At 36.1% G+C, this 24,405-nt stretch overlaps 4 protein-coding genes across 11 annotated transcripts in view; 3 read left to right on the forward strand and 1 right to left on the reverse strand.

Annotated features, from left to right (window-relative positions):
- Window positions 1-14,701, forward strand: part of LOC105839469 (beta-hexosaminidase subunit beta) — a 54,225-nt gene extending 39,524 nt beyond the window's left edge. The window contains exons 2-8 of the mRNA XM_012685803.3: window positions 8,536-8,989; window positions 9,532-9,757; window positions 11,097-11,218; window positions 11,765-12,137; window positions 12,306-12,595; window positions 12,744-13,006; window positions 14,182-14,701. Of these exons, the coding sequence (XP_012541257.1) occupies window positions 8,807-8,989; window positions 9,532-9,757; window positions 11,097-11,218; window positions 11,765-12,137; window positions 12,306-12,595; window positions 12,744-13,006; window positions 14,182-14,359 (1,635 nt within the window). The 5' untranslated portion in view covers window positions 8,536-8,806 and the 3' untranslated portion in view covers window positions 14,360-14,701. The remainder of the gene's footprint in view (window positions 1-8,535; window positions 8,990-9,531; window positions 9,758-11,096; window positions 11,219-11,764; window positions 12,138-12,305; window positions 12,596-12,743; window positions 13,007-14,181) is intronic.
- The window catches only part of LOC105839468 (ELKS/Rab6-interacting/CAST family member 1), a 126,305-nt gene that overhangs the window by 77,226 nt on the left and 24,674 nt on the right, over window positions 1-24,405 (reverse strand). Inside the window, exon 1 of one of the 6 annotated variants that reach the window (XM_028190960.2) lies at window positions 549-4,627. The exons of 1 other annotated variant lie outside the window; for it this stretch is intronic. In XM_028190960.2, coding sequence (XP_028046761.2) covers window positions 549-1,337 — 789 coding nt within the window. In that variant the 5' untranslated portion in view covers window positions 1,338-4,627. Of the gene's footprint in view, window positions 1-548; window positions 4,628-24,405 lie in introns of those variants that run through there. 4 more of the 6 variants (XM_028190956.2, XM_028190957.2, XM_028190958.2 and 1 more) reach the window with 4 other exon arrangements.
- On the forward strand, window positions 15,073-17,590 carry LOC105839467 (small proline-rich protein 2B). Of its 2 annotated transcripts, none has more exons than XM_036287816.1 (4): window positions 15,073-16,086; window positions 16,303-16,486; window positions 17,246-17,435; window positions 17,507-17,590. In XM_036287816.1, the coding sequence occupies exons 1-4, from the start codon at window positions 16,079-16,081 to the stop codon at window positions 17,524-17,526; spliced, it is 402 nt and encodes a 133-aa protein (XP_036143709.1). In that variant the 5' UTR covers window positions 15,073-16,078; the 3' UTR covers window positions 17,527-17,590. The 2 variants fall into 2 exon arrangements, with proteins under 2 accessions (XP_036143709.1, XP_036143710.1); XM_036287817.1 differs by having other exon boundaries at window positions 16,309-16,486.
- On the forward strand, window positions 18,671-23,990 carry LOC105840427. 2 transcript variants are annotated; one of them, XM_036287813.1, is made up of 3 exons: window positions 18,671-19,021; window positions 19,089-19,381; window positions 21,304-23,990. In XM_036287813.1, exons 2-3 carry the CDS (start codon window positions 19,094-19,096, stop codon window positions 23,971-23,973), a joined length of 2,958 nt encoding a protein of 985 aa, XP_036143706.1. In that variant the 5' UTR covers window positions 18,671-19,021; window positions 19,089-19,093; the 3' UTR covers window positions 23,974-23,990. The 2 variants fall into 2 exon arrangements, with proteins under 2 accessions (XP_036143706.1, XP_036143705.1); XM_036287812.1 differs by having other exon boundaries at window positions 18,671-18,830; window positions 18,916-19,381.

Genomic DNA, 24,405 nt, shown 5'->3' on the forward strand with positions numbered 1-24,405 from the left:
TTCATTTATTTCAAAGAGCTAACATTTTCCTCTTAAAGGGTTAACCCATTTTCAACACTGCACAAACGCCTGTTTGCGTATGGTAATCTTTTGACCGCAGACTAGCTAAAGATAACTAGGTCAAGCATATGTTGTAAAATATTGAGCAATATACGCAACTCCGCGATCGCGGAAAAGGGTTAACGTCGGACACCCCAGGTCACGTCTCGCGACCTGATTTCGAAGGGACGGCCTTCGCGCAAGGACGCGCGTGACGTGACAGCTAGGGCGATCTCGTTTCAGGACGATCGTACGCGCATTTCCGCGACCTCCCAAGATACGTCTCGTATTTTAATCGCGAAACGAGACCCATCGATGAGGCTATTATAAGCATCGCGCACCAGTATTCGTGTGGGACCAACGGAATCCGATAATCGAATCCTACGGTGACGCGACCGCACGGAGAGACACGCACACGAAGACACGGCACACGCGCTCGCAAGGCTAAACCGAGCATCGCGCGAATCGACCGGTCCATAGGAGAGAGAGAGCGATAGTTCTTGACTGACCTGATTCTCCGAGTTGAGCAGCTTGAGTTGTTCGTTGATGAGGCTATACTTGGTGCTCTCCTCCTTGCGCAGCGCCCGTTCCTTCTTGAGTTCCGGACTCCAGAAGGTCTTGATACTGTGCATCGAGCTGCCCAGCTTCTGGTTCGTCAGCTCGAGTTCCTTCTTCAGGTTGCCGAGCTCGCGCTGCAGATCGTTGTTCTGGTGCTGGAGCTCACCGATGTAGATTCCGCCGTCGCGCAGCATGTGCGGATTCGGACTTTGACGCGCCGACCTGGAACCGTAGAGCTCGTCCTCGAGGTAGAGCCCGCGATCGCGGCTACGATCGCGGCTCGGCTCGCGTATCGGCATGAATTCCCGATCATGGTCGAGAACCCCAGCGGAGGCACGATCGAGGCTGGTGTAACGCGCTACCATGCCCGCCGAGCTGGACATGGCGGGTCTCGAGGCGCTTCTGGATCGGTGATGTCCGCCCCCACCGCCCCCGGTCGACATACTCCTGCCCCTCTCCTCGAGCATCACGGGACTGCCGAGGTCCTCGTCGCGGGAGTAGTACGGGCTGCCCAGCTGATGGTGATGGTAGCCGTAGCCTAGATGCTCCGGCGAATTGTTGCCACTGCGTGTTCCCCGTTGCTTGCGACCACCAAGCGGGCTGCCACGACCGCTGGCATAACTTCGCGACGGACTGCGATCGACGGTCGGCAGTTCGCCTACGCGACGACCGCTGCGTGGTGAACGTGTGCCACCACCGGGACCGATCACGCCACTGCTCGAGTAAGGGTCCCGTGACATTCTACGGGAAACCTCGGCCAGTAGCCGTACCTCCTCCTCCTCCTCGTCGTAGGCGCGAGAAAACGTCTTAGAGTCAGTGTCGTCGTCTCGTCAGCGTCTCGTCTCGTCTCGTCTCGTCTCGTCTGCGTCTCGTCTCGTCTCGTCTCGTCTCTATTCCGTCCTCCTCTTCCCGTCCTCCACGATTTCCCACGATTCTCTCGCCCTTACGATCCGCCTCTCTGTCTCCTTTCCTCGGCCTCGTGGCAACGCTCGTTCCCCCGACTTTCCAAAAAGATCCTATAGAATTCGGACTTGGAAATTTCCAAAGCGGTCGCTTTGTCACGCCTTGCCAGAGTTCCCCTGTCTCTCGTCACCCTCGTCCGTCTTTACGCTCATATCAGCCCGATTATCCGCCCGGGTGATTCGATCAACGAGCGTTTTCCCGTCCGATCGCAGCGGGACGTCCGTCCGGTCTATCCGAGCTTTCAGTTAGGGTAACAGCCTACGGAGGATGTAGATGTGTTGCCTCGCACGCCGGAATCTCGACGATCGCCTTTCCTTAGGCGACTCGTTCCTCGCTCCGTCCCCAACTTCGTGCTCCAGCATCCGGCTATGGCCGACGACGATAACGACAACAACGACGACGACGACGACGACGACGACGATAATGTCGTCGACGGTATCTCTACGTTCGTCTTACGCCTCCGCGATCTTCTACGCCAAATCGCAAACGCGACAGCGGCGTGTCCCAGGATGCGCGCGGACCTTTCTACTCTACGTGCGATGGCGCGTCCGCGGACGACGTGCATTGACGTGAAGAAGGCGTGAAGATCGTCTCGGTCCTCGTTCTCCTCCACGCTAGAGACCGGCTGCCGTGTGCCGTACGTCGTTCACCTCAACAGAAGCCGCCGGTTCGGTTCCTTCTCCGCCGGTCGATCGACCACATCCTCGTATCGCGACGATGATCCTCCGCCCGATCGATCCTCTCGCCACCCACCGCCACACCGCCACCTCACCACCTCGCCGAGTACAACTCTTCCGCGCTTCTGGCCGGCGTACTACTACTAGCGGATAGTACTACTACGCGCGTGGGTCACTTCGTACTCGGCGGCGGCGTACGACGAGGTCACGACCCTCGTCGGCCCGAGAATCGATCTTTGACCTTCTTTCGGCGGCGTAGCCCATCGAGCGAGGGCAAATAGAGATCGAGGGGGAGAGAGAGAGAAAAAAAGTAGCAGTCGATTCCCTCTTCCTCCACCTTCCTGTCTTGCTGAGCCGACGCGAATGAACGAACCTCTCTCTCTCTCTTTCTCTCTCTTTTGTTTTTCCCTCTTCCGATCTGTCTCTCCCTCTCTTTCTCTCTCTCTCTCTCTCTCTCTCTCCCTCGGCCTCCGGTCGCGGCGCTCCGGATCCGGATCCAAGAACCGCCCTTTCGCGAGCCAGCCAAGTCGACGAACCGAGCCGGCCGCGTTTCCCTTCCTCGCGGACCTCGTTCCACCCTCGTGTGCCGGCGCGACGGCTCGCTCGCTCACTCGCTCGCTCGTTCGCACGCGCGCACTCGCGCCTGCGTGAGTAGGTGTGCGCGCGTACTGCACGCGTGTGTCTCGCTTCCGTCGCGTGCGCTTATCGTCGGCGCACCACACGCACACACACACAAACACACAAACACACAAACACACACGCGCGCGCGCGCGCACAACTTCGGGCGGCGGAAGAAGAGGAGAGGAGAAGCGGTATATATCTCTCTCTCCTCTCTCTTTACGCGTCGCGCACCGTCATTCCCGTTTCGCGAAACCAGCGCCTAAGGTTCCTCCTTATCGATCTCATTCTCTTGCCTCTCTCTCTCTCTCTCTCTCTCTCTCTCTCTCTCTCTCTCTCTCTCTCTCTCTCTTTCTCTGCCTTCTTGCGGGAGTCCCGTCGTCGTCTCGCCGTCCGCGCCTCGTGGACGATGATGCCCGTGGACGTCGTTCCGCCCGGCTATCGGTGAGGCACGACGGCAACGCGAGACGGACGGCGAATCAACCACCGGCCAACCGACCAACCGATCCAATCGACCAACCGCACTACACTATCCACCGTCCACACTACCGGAGCACAGCCACTTCCGTGCACTGATGCCGCTACCGCCGCTACCGTCGCCGCCGCCGCTACCGCCACCGGCGTTCGCCGCCACCCTCGCGCCCTTACCCACCCTCTCCGTGTCTTTTCCCCGCTTGCTCTTTTCTCTCCCTCCCTCTCTTTCTCTCTCTCTATCTCTTTCTCTCCCTCTCTCTTTCACCTTTTCTACCTCTGTCCTCCTCGTTCGCGCAGTCGAACACGGGCCAGCCACCCCACGTACGCGTACACACACATACACACACATACACACACATACACACACGTGTATACACTTGCGATTGCGCGAGACCGTGATTACTCCCCCGTTCGGCGGCACGCAGGCGTGTTTGTATGCATCTGTGTACACCGGAGTGTATACCACCACCGCGTCGCCGTGGAGGAGCGTCTCGGCACGGCGGCGCGACGGATCCACGCGTACTCAGAGAGTGCTCTAATGCCGGCTACGACCGAGCGAGAGAGGGCCACCCTTTGCTACCACTACCATCGAGACCAGTAACCACCACCACGACCACCTTCGCCGGCTCCTCCATCATTGGCGCTACCTTCGTGGAAGCGTCACCGTGAGTTACGTCCCTACCCCGCGAGCGTGCCCTACGTACGTCACTATAATCGTCGTACAAATACAAACTCACCCGCGCACCCCCACGTACATACGTTGGAGGGTAAAAGCATCGGCAGCGCCACCGATCGACGTCACCAACGTCATCGCGACGGCCACGATGCCGAGGCGTACCACCCTCGATTTCTCCCCGTCAATCCCCTCGCCACCCCGATCACACCCCCTAACCGTTGATCACTCCCGACCGTTCCTCCGGCGGCGCGACACGCTCTATGGTGGACACCCCTCCTTCAGGGTGGCTCTCTCCAACGCACGGTAGCACACGCGGATCCATGTGTAGGCGAGAGTGCAGGCCGCCATGCGCCACGCGATCCCCACTGGGTGCTAAGAGCTTCGCGGAAAAAATTCTCGACTTTGAGAATTTTTCGCACATGCGTTGAAAGTAATAAGTGGCTTAAACAAGATTATTAAAACAATATTATTCGAAACATTGTTGAAATAATTTGCTACCAAGTTAATAGAACCGTTCATTCTTAGAGAATAACTATTGCTTTTAAGTAGAAATGATAGAAGACTTTTATGGCAAGTAGTAAAAGTAATAAAAGTGCGTTTTCTGTCCACTATCAAGTAACATTTTCAATATTTTTTAAAACAAACTTTTTTTGTTTTAAATCGCATAAAGTTGAATATATATATACATTATTATTGTTACTGCTATATTTAATTAAAATTTAATTATAATATCTTTATATTAATTATTAAAAAGATGTTAATAATGCATGTATAAAAAAAATGTTCCAGTAAAATCGTGAAAGTTTGCAGCTTTAAAGTAATTTTTTACATGCACGAGTTATGTACCGCTTGTTACTGTAGCAATTTTTAATGAAAATAAACTTTAGAGTAAAAAAAATGCATAAATTTCTTTTTTCCAAATTGGGGCACTCCGCGGGGCATCAAATAAATTAGAGCACCCCCATTTGTCCAACCCTGAATGCACGTTCCGTTTGGATTTTCTTCTCCCTTCTCCCCCTGTCGACCGTCGACCCAGCGTACGAGCGTTGCAATCAATGAAGCTACGATTCACCGAGCAGTAGCGTATCGTCGTGGAATTGGATTAAGGCGGCTTCTCTGATGTAATAAAAATGGTACCAAGTGTACAACGGTGGCGCAAGTAGTTATCACTTGAGAAAAAATTTACGATGTAGCGAACGGTACAATTAACACGTCACGGACTTAACAAGTCTGTTCTTAAAATTTATAATCTTTTATATTGCGCTAAATGCAGTAATAAATTTTGTACATAAGTCATGTAATATTTTCCAATATGTTACATAAAAATCTCTACAAAAATTCGATGAATTAAAATTGTGTATTCCTGAATGTGTAAAAACATTTACAGAAATTTTGTTTTATAATTTCCATAATTCTTTATTTTTTTAAATAAATTTTCTAATTTTATTTTTTTATTTTATTTTAATTTAATTTTATAATAAATTTTTTAATTTTTTATATTAATATAACTTAAAATCAGATAATATTTTTACTTAACATACGTTTTTTCTTGTCGGACAAAGTTGGGAAATGTTAAAAACTAATATGCTAAAAGCTTTTGAATTAGCTTATAAATAATTAACTGCATTTACTGAAAAAATAAAAAATAAATTGCGTGCGTATACAAATAACATATGTAATTTAAGTTCGTGATGACATGACTTTATAATTGTCATGCCTCTTGAAATGTTCTATACAATTCCAAACATTTAATAAACGTAATTATATTGTGTTTTTTACCTTGAACATAATTGCGCTTACAATTACATACTATTATAATGATTACAAATCATGTTAACAAAGACAATCCATTGGTAAAATAGATATCAAGAGGTACGGTAGTGTATATCAAAGCTTGGAATTTACAATGTGCCAGTTGATAAGAAGTTCACCGAAGTTTATCCCTTTTTAAATTTAGTGAAATATTATATAAAGAACTGGCAGGGCAATTCATATCAAAAGGATTATTTAAAGGTATTTCTAGTTCTTCAAGTACCTTATGGTAAGCCAGGTAAGAGATTAGTTACAAGGGTTATATTTTTATATAAAAAAATATCGCATTGCAACTGTGTGGCTCTTAAAGATATCGTACAGCCATCTTTTTTAGATTTTGAAATATATAAAATACGTAAAATCTTATCTAAAACTATTACAACAAAGTATAGACTAGTGTCACCAGCTGGCTTGCTGATGACGTGGCCACAGGCTGTAATATCGAAAATATGTTTATATGGATGTCAAGGATTATCTCTATGTCTGTCTATTTAATAACTGTTACGCATTTTATGGCTTGTAATGTTAAACAAAAGTGTGGCTCTTACAGAAATTGTAAATGTGATCTATAGCCTTTAGATAATATAGGCTGTCACCTGCACAGTTGGCAAGCTTGAGAAATTTCCACAAGGGCCACGCTTTTGTTTCCTATTACAAGCCGACACATGATTATGTGTTCCAAGAGCATTAATTAATACACAAACAAAATATGTTTATCATCAATAACTGTAAAAGAACAATAAATATAATTATAAATGTACCATTACAATTTAACTACAATCTTAACTGTAAAATAGCAATAAATATAATGCTATATTAAATTGATGCAAAGAGAATAAAAAGTAAAATATGGGATGACGTGTCGTTTCATATTTGAGAAGTCGACTCGTAGTTATTTTGTAATCTTTCATCTCATGTGTGCCTTAATTTACAAAAAAATAAGTTAGAGAATCAAAAATATAAATGAAAATTTTGAATGTAATCTTTGTAAATGTATAAAAAGAATTATATTAATAAATAGATACAAGAGGCATTAAGTTGAGGATCAATTGTAAGATTTTAAGATTTATTCTTTTTACTGCGTTGCTCTTATTTTGTTTCATTTTGTTTTCGGATTCGATTGAATTGGCTCACATCCGGTTGACCCACAACTCCTAAATACGAAGGATTACACAAAGAACGATTAATCAAACAGGAAAAGGCGTGTTTTTGTGTAACGTTTGCTCGAAAGCGTATCGAGATGTTATTCGAAACGAAATGAATTTAGCCGTCCTGATATGAGATTAATGGAAAAATTATAACAATTAGAAAAATTTATTGGAAAAAAATATTATCAAACTGTTGATCGCTACGCCGTAATAGTAATGATAAATAACACGACGTTGATACCGTAACAATCGGGAGAACATTGATCTTTGCACTCAACTGTTTTTTTGTAACATTCTGGTAATGTTTTGATAGTGACACAATTGTGATAAAGTGATCTCGCGCCCGGCAAGATACGCGGGGATCATAAATGTCACGACATGTAAATAATGTATTGTTGATAAATCAAGCGATTTTCTTATAACGCTTTTCAAGGAAAGAACAGATATTAACGTACACATTTGCTACTTTAAGTTGGAATTAATTATTCACTGAAGGACAGCGGATAACCTGAATTCAATACTATTTTTATAACTATATCAATCAGCGATTTGCGCGCCCAGTCTTTCAGTGATAATACGCTGATTCCGATCGATGGGAGCACCCTTCCCCCCAGCCTTCGTAATCAGAATCACTGACAGTGAATGAGCATTAATGATCACAGTTATAGGTATAACATTGGAAATTGATAAAATTTCACTGATTCAAATTTAAAACGTACAATAGAACTAATAAATAATAACACTTTCGTTGACTGTATTCTTTAACTTCTTTTAAATTACAACTTAAAATACATAAAAAATAGATTAAAATGTAAACATAAGATTAAATCAAACATTTTCTTGAAGTACTTCTTATATCATATCTTCGATAAAAGTGTTATGAATCTGTCAACATGTACGATAATATCAAAACAATAATAAGTGTATGACAAAAAGATGAGACAAATATAGATAAAAAACTCAAGATAAAATCTATTTTAATATTTGCTTGTTAGTGATTAATATTATTTTGTAATTAATTCAATGTGCTTTTGTCAACACTATAATAATCACAACAATTTAATTCTAAATATCTTTTGTTTTAATTAAAATTTACGTTAAAATTAACAATAAAACCAATAAAATATTTGAAAAAACTCTTCATTTGACATGAAGATAGATTAAAGCCTGGTAATCAAAAAAAGATACCAATTTCACAATTAATTCATTGAAAGAAAAATGTTATTTTTTAATTATTAACCTACTCACAAAGTCTATTTTGCCTATTTTATATTTCAAAATAATTATTTTTTATCTATTGGCTTTAAATATCAAAATGAAAATGTCATAGAAATAAGATAGAAGATAAATGATTTTGTTCTTTAACTTTACTATTATATCATACATATAAATAAAAATCAACAATACTAACGTGAAAAATAGGAAAGTATTGCAAAACAATATTATGCACACTTATATAATACATTCATAAAAATAAAAACTGAATTTTATAATGCTTTTCAATATTCTAATTTTTTTAACCAGAAAATTAAAATTATTTTGATTTCTTCGATGCCTATAAATTATACAGAATATAAGAATTTTTGGACGCCTGGCCAAGATTTAAGGACAAAACAAAGACTGCGATTGCCAGGAGGACTGGTTATTCTCATTTGACCGTGAGACTCTCCCGGGGACCAAAGTGATAAAACTTAAGTGGCGCAGGCTAAGGTCGTTACCACTATCGTATATACGTGCGTTCTCCCGCATCCTGCGATCGTCAGTAGACGATGATCACTCGTTGGAGTCGCATCGCTCCTCAATCGTGCACCTGAATCGTTCTCTCTAACTAAAAAACAGACATGTGGAGCCGCGTTTGGATCGTTCTGGTTCTGATGGCCGCCGTGTCCCGGCAAGTCTCTTCGTTGCATTCGGACGCGGGCCCATGGGTCCAAGCTACGAAGGGCGAACTCTGGCCTATGCCGAAATTGCGTATTGTTAAAGCAGATTTCTATTTATTGCGACCATCAAACTTTGATTTCCGCGTAAGTCTTTTCAACAAGTATTTCTTTTTCCTCATAAAATATAAACTACATCAAACTGCCTTATTTTGACAGTTATCATTCTGATTCTGATAAAGAAAAGAGACGTAATAAATTTCTAAATTCTTTTCATACGGCGCATTTATACTAAATTATTTAAACAAATTAATAAATTATTATACGTTTCTGTCATTTTCAATATTATCACATTTTCTTCATAATAGAATAATAAGGTTTGTGTCACGCGCAAACCAGCTATTTTAAGTTGTTATTTTTGCAAAATGTAAAAGGAACGAAGTATAATTCAGCAATTATTCATATTTATTAATAATTTAATATATTTTATACCATATTCTTTGTGCAAAGTAATATAAGTTAAAATATGTTTTTAACTTTTTAATAAGAAATCAATTATCCTAATTCATGTACTTGTCAACAATTAAATATGTCGTACATTTGTCTTACTTTTTAAAAATTCTATTAAAATATTATCTTGATTCTACATAGTTTTAAATAATTTAATATTTGTATATATATTCAAAAAGGTAAATGGCGAAACGTGCGATATCGTGACCGAAGCGATAGAACGCTACACGAGAATTATTTTGACGGAAGCTAGAAGAGCAAGGTTGGTCACGGAAGGGCAGCCAAGGACATCCGTTAGAGATGATTCTCATTTTAAAGGCACTCTTGAAGCCCTGAGCATCCGCTTTTTGCAACCTTGTGAACAAAACGGTGAACATTGGCCACATTTGTACATGAATGAAACTTGTAAGTTTGTATCAAATTAAATTCAATTTTTGTAATTTATTAATTCGCGTAATAATTATGTATATAGGTACATTTATCAAATAACAGAAAATGAAAAGTACTAATATAAGCTTATTTATATGCACTTTTAATTTAGGCTTACTTTTAAGATTTGGAAACAGATAAATATATATATGATTACTTAATTAATTAACTGAAAAAACCCGACACTTTCTTTTATAAGTCTGTCATAATTTTAATGGATGTTTCGTACTACTCTCTTTGCATGCGCTCTCTCATACATTGCTACGTAATAGGTGTACCAACAAATTAATTGAATGATACCAGTGAGTAGCAGCTCACTCGTAATAACACTCGACCCAACATTCGCCGATTTGCGTCGATAACGGGCTTGCGTGCGCATAAATTAGATTTTTGCAGTATTTAATAACGTCTCCACTTATCAACGATATTAAACCGTTTTCATAATTTCCAAAATGCAAAATTAAATGATTAATTAACATTAATTAACAATATGAATCGTAAATAATAGGAAGCGGTAAAAAATATTAAGTTATAAAATTTAATTTATACCCAATGCAAAGGTAGAAATGATATCTTTCTCAATTAATGAATTCCTACAGTTTATATTTAAATTTGATGTTTTTTAGTAAACCTTTAAAGTTACGTTACAAGACAGTTTTACGTATATATTCGTAAAAAGAATTAATATTTATTATAAATATATAATATTTATAATAAATACAAATAAATATAAATACATATTGATAAATATAATTCTTATAATAAATATTAATTTTAAAAAATTTTTTTAAACATTACTCTAAATATCTAAAATATATATATATAATTACACACACGCACACACACACACACACACACGCGCGCGCGCGCACGCACGCACACATATATATATATATATATAACTTTTTTTATATATATCTATGCAAAGCTTATATTTAATAGGTAATATAATCTTTTTTCAATTTAGTCTTGGTAGTACAGTTATATTTGAGGTCTTTGAAATGACCGATCAATTTATAACTGATCGCGGAGGAAATTACAATTAATTTAGTCCGATTAAACCAAGGAGATTTGACGATATGAAATGACGAATGCAGGCCGAACACGTGCGAGACTTTCGAGTTGAGCAATGCACAATCAGCAAAAACGATTGAAATAAGGCAACTCTTAATCTGCTTCCTAGTTTCTTATCTCTTAAAGCTAAATGCCGTTAACACCGATTAGCGAGTTAAATTCTGATTTTATCCATGCTCACTTTTCCTCGATCGAGGCAATTTAGCACGACGCTTGACATCACGGTACATGCCTTTTGCAGATAAGCTCGAGATAAACGAGACTTCATCGGTCGCCGTTCTATGGGCCGAATCCGTGTGGGGAATCCTTCGTGGCCTCGAGACTTTTTCGCAGATATTAGCACCATCTGGCGATGGCCCGAGTGTAAGTGTTTAAATATTTTTATTTTTTTAAATAATAAATCTTTTATGCAAAATATATAAGAATAAAATTAAAGAAAACTCTCCGACATATCATTTTGTTTTTTAATCATATTTCTTAAGAAAAATTAAAACTGAAAAAACATAAAAATAATATATAAATACAAATAACATAAACACAAACCAGAAAGTGTCTTCTAACAGAGGATGTGGCAGTTTTTATAACAGTATTTTGAATTTTAAATATTTCTATCAGTATTAATAAAGTTCAATGTTTAGTTCTCAATGAGTAAGAGTGTTTTATTAGAAAATCTACATCAATATTGGCGATTCTTTCGTAACATTTTTTTTTTGCATTTCTATTTTCTTATAAAAAATATTGATAATTTCTATTGGCCTCGATCAAACTTATCAATAGTAAAGCAACTTTCAAAAAGCTTAGCTCTTGTAATATATTTTCCTTATATCGGAATTTTCCTATGAGTGAAATTACGATCTCTCATCTCTGAATTACTAAATCAATATTAATTTATAATCGCGCGTGTTACAGTTAAAAGTAAAATGTCAAACTATTCTGGACGAGCCGAAACTACCGCATCGCGGTCTCTTGCTCGATACCTCTCGCCATTATCTACCCCTATCTGACATACTGTTGACACTGGACGCAATGTCGTACAACAAGCTAAACGTCCTTCATTGGCACATCGTTGACGACAACAGTTTCCCATATCAGAGCACCAGGTATCCCGACTTGTCTGCCAAAGGCGCTTACCATCACTTGATGATCTACACGCCTAATGACGTGCAGAAAGTTGTCGATTACGCGAGATTACGGGGTATCCGTGTGATGCCCGAGTTCGACACACCTGGTCACACTAGATCATGGGGTCTGGCCTATCCAGAATTACTAACGACATGTTACGGTAAATGAAAAAAATTATAATCTATTAATCAGTGATGTTCTAACAAAAGTCCAAGTATTCAGAGATAAATAATAATTTTGAAAGATTCAACGTGGATCTGTTTATAGCTCCATTGTTTATAAATATTTATTTATACAATTTGTCCATATATGTGTATGCATTCATTAGATTCTTCTGGAAAACCAAACGGTAAACTGGGCCCGATGAACCCAATAAATCCGAATCTGTACGAATTTGTACGGAATTTATTCTCCGAGATCGTGCAAGTGTTCCCGGATCAATATCTCCACCTAGGTGGCGACGAAGTGCCCTTCGATTGCTGGGCCAGCAATCCGAAAATTGTCGAGTACATGAAAGAGCACAATATATCCAAATATGAGCTGCTCGAGAACGAATATATAGCCAAGGTACTCGCGATCAGCAGTTCGCTAGACGCCAATACTATTGTATGGCAAGAGGTAAGTTTTATTCCTTTTAATCAAAAATTTTATTAATAATTTTCAATAAAAAAAGGCACGTTCTCTATATAATTATTATTATACATAAACATTATTGCCTATTATTGACAAAATTTAATTACATCTAAATACATTACGCGGTTTATAGGTTTTCGATAATGGCGTCGTGTTGCCCGCGAGCACTGTAGTTCACGTTTGGAAGTTGCCGCTTTGGCAACAGGAGTTAGAGAGAGCAACGATGGCGGGACATCCGGTCCTGCTGTCATCATGTTGGTACCTAGACCACCTCGCGAGTGGCGGCGACTGGCAGAAATATTACAATTGTGATCCGTTCGATTTTGCTAATGCGGCTAATGCCACGAATCTGATGCTCGGCGGTGAAACTTGCATGTGGGCAGAGTTTGTCGACAAGTGAGTTTATCCCTTTTTTTTCTCTTTATTTCATACGGCATTTATTTAAATTTTAAAAAATCTCTGAGAATTTCTGGACTTTCTAGGAATTTTATTCGAAAGATGTTCCAAATAAAATTAGAAAAGTTTTTAACAGAGTTTTGAAATAAAATTATTTTCTTATATCTTTTAATTCTTAATCGTACAATCTTAAAAGATTCTGATTATTAAATCAGACAATGTGATTATTAAATTTAAAAAGTTATTTTAAAAAATAATAGAAACAAAGTGATGTACATATTTATCCGCAATTTAAATATCTAATTCAGCAAAAGTATAAAATTTAAAAGATAATTAATCACACAGTACTAATTTAAATCAATGTGTTAATTTACATGTACATGAATGCTATACGTATTGCTAATTATTTGTCAACGTTTTCCATATAATCGAGAAAAAAGATATTTGAAGAAATAATTTTATCAAAAAAAGAAATTAAATTTAAATTTCAAAATAAATAATTTTAAGATAATATCGCTGTTGAGCAGAGAACAATTTCAAAATATATTGTACATATTTATATCTTTATTTATAAATCTTTATTTTTTAAAAGAAGTGTTTAAATAATTCAATCTAACAGAAAAATTTCTCTTTCTATTTAATTAATCTAGAGATTAATATACAAATAAAAGTCAAAGTTGAAAAGTATAGAGGGAATATATAACACACATTATATAACGACTGTGACAGAGTTTTTTAATACAAGTTTTCAATCTATTTGTAGTTTTGGAACAATTTTTTGGAAAAATTTAGGACAATTGAACCACTATTTTATAATTTATTATTACCTCTTCACGAAATTTTCTTCTGTTAAAAGTAAACGATAATCCTTAAAAATGGAAAATAAGACAACTCTGATAACTTTATATTCATATTAACTTACACAATTTAAAATTCTAATAATCTTGAAAAAGTTGTAATAATCTTAAAAATAAGATAAAGTCATTTCCTCATCTAGACAGTTTTGTATAGATAAGAACAAACACTAATAATTTATGATAGTTTACAAGCCTTTTTGACGAAATATATGAAAGAATAAAGTACTATGCATACGATCATTTATTTTATCTAGTAAGGAAATGATTACATGATGCACGTCGAGCGTTCTCGTTGAAAGAACCACCGTTTATTTTCAGAAATAACGTGCATCCGAGAATCTGGCCGCGTGCAAGCGCAGCGGCCGAACGTCTGTGGAGCTTCAACAAGCAGGATAACAATGTTGCCGCTCAGCGCCTGGAAGAGCACGCTTGCCGTATGAACAGACGCGGTATTCCCGCCCAGCCACCGAATGGGGCAGGGTTCTGTGTCACATAGCCGATTCTCCATCAGTTGACACCAATGCTCCGTTTGATCTACGCAACATTTACGCTCGCATAGCAAACCCACGAGAAATCCGATCTTTTGTTTCACGCACTCATTCATCACTATCACACAAGTATGCGTGTACTACATTAAACATAGTCTAAGTAATATAATAGTCCGTATTGTTTTTTATATCATAGCTAATTATTCCGCAAATCTTTTCTCAATAATTTATCCAACACTTTTCGACATGTGCATTAACGATTAGAGAAAAAGAAAATCATAAGCAAAGTATTTTTTAGTGATTAGAAATTATTGTAATTGTATACATGTAATAAATATTTCTAAATGCAATGTTATTTTATATATTTTCGATGTATAAAACAAAATCTGTTTTGATCATATAATCTTAGAAATAATAGAATATTAAAACATATATACACGGAGTAAAATATCTGGTGAGATTAAACAGAAATCTGGTTACACAATTACTCACTAGAATTCTGGTTAATTTCACCAGCTGTTTTTCTCAGTATATATATATATATATATACTATATAAACTTCATCTACATATACATTATGTGTTACGATTGTTTTCATCTACCTTTACTATTCTTCCCTAACAATGTCAAAATCATGATATATTCTTGAATGTAGATATTGCGACGAAGATACAGCGCTGCTTTTGTTAGTAGCTTTTCAGTCGAGCTCGTGAACCATTGCTGGAATGCACCGACTGATGTGCATCGAGACTATTGTCAAATGTGGATATGCGGTGACAGTTGCATTCCCTGTAGAAGGAATTCCTTTGTCAGAACTCGAACAGTTGTAACGAAATTGATTTCCGTTAGCGGTTAAAGTCAATTTAGAATACTTTTTATCAGTATGCAAATTGCAAATGTTGTTTATCAAGTGTTAAATCCGGTTTATTTTCAAATGTTTTTCTACTACAATAATTAGTAAAATGGTATAAAGTGATTAAATAATTTATGCAAATTATTAAATATGTAATTTGTTTTATACATTTTTTAAATTTTCATTTATGTTATATTTCAATTTTAATATTTTTTTAAGAACTTAGTTACATAAACTTAGTTACATAAACTCCTAGAAAAATCCTTTATTTATTGCATTTTTTAATAACAAATATCGATTAAATTGAGTCAAGTTAGTATAAATTATGTAAAATTTATTTTTATAATTGCATTTACATTTATTATTTTATTATTTTAAAACAAGTGTACATACATATGTGTATTCTTAATTTTTATAAATTCTTATCGGTTAAAAATGTTTAGTTCAGAAATTTTTTAGGTCTTTATCAGCTGATAAATTATTTGCTTACGTTTTCCGCAAAACAAGTAACCAACGTCAGCTGTGCTTTAGTATATTTAAAAATGATAAAGAGAAACGGGAATCACCGTGATTTCCAAGCGTAATTTATTCCACGAAAGCCGACAATCGATTTTTTATGAGTTGCCAAGGTTACCAGTCAATAATCTTTGGCTAGTCAGTTCACAGACATGATAGGCTAATTTAAATTTTCGAAGTATTTCTTGTCATTACATAATCGATTAAATTCCAAGTAACATTATATAATTTACGACGAGTATAGTTTTTCGTTTGATCGAAAAACCAGCTGCCATTGATAACTTAATGTCAATTATTAAATTTTTATAGAAATATATAAATTAATGTCATCGATAATTAACGTTGCCTAGAACGCATCATGTCGAGGTAAATTATATCGTATATGTAATAAATTAGAAAACTTAAAGACATTTAATAAATAAAATATTTTAAACCAATTTTTTAATTAATTCTTAAATATACGATATTTTGTATTAATTATTTGTATTTCACTAATATTTTTATAATTAATATATTAAAAAATTTTCTTATCAATTCGTAATAATTACTTTTAATCGTTCAATTATTTGTGCGATTATCGAGTTCCAGGAGTTGTCAGAATTTATGCCTGTCTCAGCCTGTCTGTCTACCAACGAGATGTCCAATTCCATGTTCTGTAATTTGTTGTACTCCACCTGTGAGCTCTCCTTCTATGCCTCGTGTATCTCGTATCCAATATAAAATGGCTTGTCCACCTCAATGTGTGCCGAAACCCACTAAGACAGTGGTATGTATACACACATACACACACATACATACACACACACACACACACACACACACACTCACACATATTATATTTGATATATATAAATTGTGTGAATATTATAATAATGTAAAGGAAAACGCTCTTTTAAACATATAATTGACGTACTGTTAAGGTTTGAATTAAAGCTCACTTGTAATATGCGATATTGTTTATATAATCAAAACCACAATGATAAAATGTTGATAGCTAAACATATAATTGACATACTGTTAAGGTTTGAATTAAAGCTCACTTATAAGGTGTGATATTGTTCATATCATCAAAACCACAATGATGAATTTTTGATAGCTAAAAAATGTACTTTATTTTCAAAGTTATTTTACTTTCTATGTAACATATTGGACAGATGTCTCAGTTTGCCGTATATTATAGAAATTGCAAGATTACGAAATTATTATATTAAAAAAAAAAACTAAAGAATAAAGCAAATAATTTTTTGCGTGTTATTTCTCGCTGTTAACATCATACAAATAATATTATATTTGTAAATAAGTTTAGAGCTTTATATAACTGCATGGATATATAATAAGGTAGAATTAATTCTTATAAAATGACTTAACTAATTGTTATGCATTATTTTAAAATAATTTTTTATTGTGTTAAATAATTAGTTTTATTATTATGCTTGTCCATTTTGATACATATATACAATAATAAAATTTATTGTGCGTGCGTGCGTGCGTATGTGTGATATAAGACTGAAAAAGTTTTTTTTAGGTATATCTGCCACCCTGTCCAACCTGCTGTACGGCTTCTCCAAAAATGGAAATGACGTATTTGCCACCACCCCCTCCGCCTCCCTGCTTTTACGTTTGCAACACAAACTGCGTCCCTTGCCCACCATCTTGTCTACCACTTTGTCCATCACCAGTCTCTTCCAACCCGCCTTGTAAACCCCAGTTATGCCGTCAGTTTATTACCATACTTCTCTTTATGAGAATTAATTGCCGAGATTAATGTAAGTTTCTTGTTTCACAGTACCGTGTCCTCCCTGTTAAGTGACGGTATTTTATTTGGCGACTGACTGAACAGTATTGTGCAACTGCATGCAAAGTCACAAATGTACGTACAAAATAAAAAATACAACCTTACTAAATGGCACGCTTAAGTTGTAAGATTAAAAAAAATTTAACGGTACATATACACAACATCAAAATTTTTTATAAATATATATCTTAAAAATTTTTTGAAAACGTTTAAACAATTTTATATTAATAGTTATCTAAATATACTTTCATTAATTTTTTATACAATTATACATAATTTTTATAATTTTAGATAAATAAATTCATTTTTTCTGTATTGCAGAAAAAGAAGAAAACGTGGGAAATAATTAAGATAAAATTAATTAAAAATAACATTAAAACTGAAAAGAATTTTGTCAAGGAAAACGGAATTGAATGCCTACAAAATAATGATTTTTAGACTTAATGACGTACTTTAGAATTAATAACCGATGTAACCGAAGAAATGCGATCTTAATTGAAGTTTCTTGTAATCTTGGTTATTCTTTATTTTTTGTTTTATAAATTCTAATTAATTCTACTACATATTTGTCCATTACAAAGTATTATATATTTTTTGTCCAATTACCGTACAAATTGTAAAGAATAAGAAATTATATATTTGTCATTAAAATATGAAACTAGAATGCTACATTGTATTTTATATTCTTGTCATAATTTTCGTGGAATAAAGATCAATCCTTTTTTATAAAATTGTAATATCTCTATCGTTTTGTCATTTATATATCATTCTTAAAAATAAAATTAAATATATGTATGTTTCTTTTTCCATTTGTTTTTTATAAATTATAATTTTCTACGAAATATTTTATTAAATTGTAAAAAAATATAATTAAAAATTATAAATTTATAATTCAAAATAATTAACATATTAATTTTATTTAGATAAAACAAAGAAAATTTATTAATGAAATAATGAAAATTAATGTAGTAATGTAGTAATAAAAATTAAGTACTTTTTACGATTAAATATGTACACGTAAATAAATAAGGGAATACACGTATACATAAATATTATATATATATATATATATATATATATATATATATACATATATAAATAAGTATAAAATTATATTTTATAAAAAACAACATGTATCTATGGCAACTAGTCACGCACTTGTCCCTCTTTTTTTCAACACGTCAAAAGTCGCGATTTCTTTTCGGCGGTAATACAAAATCTGGTTTAAGAAATCTCTCATTAAGTAATGATCTTTTAACAGCAAATGTTGCCTTTTCCAAATTAACGTCTATGCAAAATTAATGATGAAAAAGAGGTGAGCGTTTTATACATGTAAGAAACACATACGTCAGAATAATAAAGGTAAAAATCTACTATTCCGCAAATTCTCTCTTAAATAGGAAAGTTTTAATCGAAAAGAATTCTGAACATAAAGAATTAATTGACCATCCAAGCGTGGCGAGTTTGAAATCTACTAGTACAAATCATCAAGGACGCTCGCGATCTGTAAAATCACCATCTATAGAAAATTTACACAATTCAAATTCATTAAACAAGTTCACGAAATTTAAAGATCGAATGATGTTACCGGACGAGATGCAGCCTCCGAAAACTGGATTCAATTCTCGCAACAGATTAAAAAAAGCACGTTCGACTTCCTCGTCAAGACTAAAAAATTTCCCTGCTGAGGAGATTAAGAAACTACACAACCCGCCAATGTTCTCACCTGAGCCAATCGCCTCTTTAATTGTACAGCAAGATCCTAGAGAAAACGGAACTTTTTATACAAATGGCTCTGTCAAAAATAATAACGCGCATGGTGACGCAATTTCTATTCAACCGTCGCCGCATTGTCAACAATTAAAAGTAAATTTTTAAAACATTTTTCGATCTTTTAGTTTTGCATATATATTAATATACATTAACGTTATGTCTTATAATATTAATTTATAAATTGATTTAATCTTGTAAAATAAGAATAATATAAATATAAAAAAAATTTTTTAATGTATGAAAAAATTTTATGCATTAAAAAAAGTATAGAAATAAAAATACGTTTTATTCATATATATATATATATATATATATATATATATATATAATATATAGAGAAAAAGAGAAAGAAAAAGAGAGAGAAAAAGAGAGAGAATATTTAAAAAATTTTGTATATTTATATTTTTTTTATTTAAAAAAATTTAGTGCAATTTAGCCTTTTAGTTTGTATTAATCTTATGCATATGGACGTCAATCTTTTTACAAGCTATAGGCCATCAAGATTTCCTAAAGAATAAATTACAATTTATTAGTGGATCCATTAGTAGACTATGCTTCTTCAGCGATAAAATAACAATAAAAAAATGATGGTTAAAATGTGTTTATTTTGACTGCAGAATAACAAATAAAAATAGTATGGTTTTTGACCTGCTGATTTTAATTTTGACCTTTAAATAGTTTTAATTTGTCGAGAAAATAAAAATCATCATATAAATCTATTAATTGATACTGCTATAATAGCTTTGTTTAAAACTATTTAAAGATCAAATGTTATTTAATATTGTTTATTCTTACTACATAGAAAAAAAAGTAATATAGCCAATAACATATGTGATTGCGGGCTGCCAACTACATAAAATACTCAATACAATAATATTTGCTATCAATGCAAGTATAATGTTGATACTGCAATAGCATATTATTATATTGAGTATATCTGTAGTTGGCAGCCCGCAACTACATATCTTATTGAATATATTACTTTTTTTCAGTGTATAGTTCCAGACTTTCATTAACATACTATTCTTATAATAAGAATAGTATGTTAATGAAAGTCTGAAACTATAGTAAGATAAACAATATTAAATAAAATTTAATCAATATATAAATAATTAATAAAAAATACATTATGTGATCAAAGTGGATTTTGATACTTAAAAATACTTTTTACCCAAAAATTTCATATTTTATTTTAGAAAATTTTACAACTTTTAGTAATAAAATATTGCAATAAAGAAAATACAAAATATTTCTTTTAATCCTTGAATAGTAAACAACAATCTCTCAAGTGCCATCATCAATATTTTAATAAAAAGTTCTCATTAATAATGTCTTTGCTTTTAAATATATTAACATATACATTTCTTTTTAATTAAGTAAAGTATAATTTTTCCGATATTATTACGTTTTACGAACAAGAAAACATAAATTAATACATCCATAAAATTTAGCAATAATAGTTTCTACTAAATTTTTTAATTTTATACGTAAATTTTAATTTCCTAACAAATTGAAATTTTGAAGGTTAAAATCAGATTAAGCAGTTTACACAAGTTTGTAGTTTTCTGAAGACCAAAATTGGCTCATTTTACCTATCGTTTTTTGAAATAAATTACTTATAAGACTACTTTTTGCGTATAAAATAATATCGACGTCAAAATTGTCATTAACAGAAATAGGAAATAAGCAGTCTAATCCTTGTCCCTCATTAGAGAAATAAATTTACAATATTATGTTTAATAAAAAATTAAAAACTAAAAAAATTATGTAGTATAAAGAAAATGTGAATAAAATGTCAATTTATCATTCTCTTGCATGCTTTTTCATATTTTATTAAAGCCAGATATTGACTGCCGTTTTAAAAAATAAGTTGCAATTCAACAAAAGTTTGGAAAACTCTGAATTATTAAACTTTACAAGATTTTATAAAAATTTGACATTATATAGCACAAAAATATGCCAGAATAATATAATCAAATTAATTAAATTTTATAATGGGGTTTATGTACTTTTAGCCGCAAAATGTATCTAGGATAGGAAGTCAGCAACAGGTTGTCGCAAACCATCAGATTTGTCAAACGAATCCACACTCTGAAAGCCTGCTAACTCGACAAATCGCATCACCCGAAAGACAGGCGCATCGTCCATTCGTACCAAATACTCTCCAAGGAGCAGTTGTCTACGATCGATCACCTCAAAGCTCGACTGCTATAATTAATCAGCCAGTAATTACACAAATCCCTTCGACACAAATTACCATGCCGCAAACTCAAGAATCCTCAAGCAATTCGCGCGCGATTATCAACCAAAATCCCCATGAACTTTCCGTGATTAACAGCCAGTGTCAGAAGCAATCGGTCAATGACCAAAATGTATCCAATCATAGACAAATGTTTATGCCAATACAGCAACAAAAGCAAGCAACAATTGGGCAAAATGCTAGTGTACCGCTGAACGATCGGGCCGCGGGTAATTGTCAAAATGCCTATCACACACAATTTCATGGTCCACTTCAACAGAATCTACACCAGATCAATCAGCAGACTCAGCACAGCGCGTACCGTCAACAAATGTTGCCGCAAACGTTCAATCAGCTGCAATCAATATCAAATCAGCAGCCACATGTACACAATAATTTACAAACGCACTGCAGTCATTACAATCAACAGTCGCCTGTCGTGCAAGTCACCGGACACGGAATGACTTCTCCGCAAGATATGACGGTAAATCAGATGAGATCAATGTACAACTTACCTACCTGTCAACACAATCTCGCGTACCCTGTTAACTTTCAACCTACGTGGCCACAAAACGGGAGATGGATGCAAATAACAAATCAAAATCAGCAACATTTGCATCAACAGCTGCCGCCACAGTGGCAGTATTATTATCAGACGCGTGATGCAAACTTCAATCAGCAAAACTTTGGAAATCAAGAGCAATCTAATCCATCGCAGAATCAGGCTAGCAATAAACTTACTGGTCGATCAGTCGTGGAAACTCATACTCAACAGCAGGAAAAAAAGGAGCTGCATTTTACATCTGACATGATTCGCGATCAGGAATTGCTGGTTTCTACGATGCGACAACAGGGTGTACCCGAGGAGGTAATGCTCCGTCAGTTCAACGCGTTGCTGAACGAGCAGAAAAGGCATCTGGCTTACATTACGCAGTTTCAACGACAAGAAGATATTCCGGAAGATGTGAGGAAGATCCGTCTCGCGCGAAGACGAACAGAGAAGGACGAGAAACCGGAGTGGATGGTGCACATTACGCCACCGCGAATGTCGTACAGTGATATTGAAAGAATAACAATGCAGCAAAGAGCTTCGAACGAGCAATATCTAATGAACGCTAAACCGCTGGAGAATATGAATAAAGTAGTAGCTGATCAGCAAGAGAACCATCAACATCCACATCATCAACCGGAAAAGAAAGAGATATGCAGTCGAGTTTTGCCTCAACAAATGTACGTTCCGACAAACCCTTATCAGCTGTGGCAAGCGAACAATTGGCCATACAGAAGCAATCATCAAACATTATACGGTCATTCTAACTGTTGCTCGTGTGAACATCATCAAAATATGCCGAGCAACGTATGTCGTCCACTAAAGCCAACCTTTAAGTACGCCCAATATCCATACAATGTACGTTACAATCCATATTTCCCGTACCCTGAGCCACAACAGATTGTGTCCAAGGAGCACAATCGAAGTCCATTAAATCGGACTGACGATCAAAGAATATTGATGGATCCCGCAAACTTTTATCAGCAAAACAGAAGACCCGTCGAAACATCCAGTTTGCTGAAGATGCGAATGTACAAGGAAATAATCTGTCCTCAGAAGCGCAATAACGGCCTCCAAGATCCAGAAAATATTCAAAAGATGTTGCAGGCACTGAATGATCCGACAAGCAAAAAGGGTCTCGAGTATCTCGCCAACTTGACTAAGAAGAAGCCTATCGTCAAACTGAATGGTATTCAGGATTTCAACGAGATTCCGGAAGACATGCAACTGCGACCAGCTACAGAAACTCCCTCGCAATCTCATAAAAGGATCTCGGCAAACGGTTTGGAGAACACCAGAAATCCTAACAATCCGTCGTCGCACATCCTGCGACCTAAAAGGGCCGACGAACCTTTAATGATGGAGTATCCGCGGCAAAGGCAAAATGTGAGAAATTATTACAGCATGCAGGCTGAAAAGGAAAACGGCACGGTGGCGACTTTGCAAAACCAAGGTGCGCAATATGGACCGATTCCTTACAACCAACAGAACATGCTCGTAGCGCAAGGATGCCATAACATCAACAATATGATCCTTCCAAACGGAGAGGGTGCTCCACATCGGCATTATTATCAGATGCAATGTTGTCACAACGGACAGAATTTGCAAGGCGGCCAGGGCGACGTCGTCTGTACGCGACGGCCAGATGCACCGGGCGCAATGAAGATCAATCGCGCCGGCGGTGATACCGATGAGAAGTCGAACATTGAAGATGCGACGAAACGCACAAGCAGCGTACAAGCGGTGCAGGGAACGAATGCTTACGGCCAGCCGGAAATCCACGAGACAAGGACCATCGGAGGTATCACGTATCTCGCCAGGAAACCCGAATACGTCCTGAACAATCACATCGTTTCGCCGCACAAAATCGCGAACGACCAAACGAGAATATGTTAGCGAATGTGTCAGTTTTTGTCCCGGCTGAGTTGAATTTACGCGATCGTATTTAATTTCTAATAACCCGTGTTAGAAATGTCGAAAATATGGCCGGTATTCATAGTTGAATATTTTATATTTAAGACCGTCTTAAATACAGTCTTAATACGTCATCAATCAACCATAGAAATGTATAGCATTTTAACAAATTAATTAAGATGGCCTTGAAGTGGGATTCAAATTATGAATACTAGCCTATGTGTCCTCATTAAAATGTATGTGCATGATAGTGCTTGTTAAAATTAATCTTCTTGCATTTATATTTTTTTATTTTGTATAACAAGGAGTATGTGTATTATTTTATATTTTTTAATGTGTGTTGTAAATTGTTAATTAAATTGAGCTGTAAACGCGCAAAATCAGTTGATAAAATCTAACACGAAAATTAAACGT

Source organism: Monomorium pharaonis, chromosome 6 (assembly GCF_013373865.1).
Source record: "Monomorium pharaonis isolate MP-MQ-018 chromosome 6, ASM1337386v2, whole genome shotgun sequence".
Taxonomy (NCBI): domain Eukaryota; kingdom Metazoa; phylum Arthropoda; class Insecta; order Hymenoptera; family Formicidae; genus Monomorium; species Monomorium pharaonis.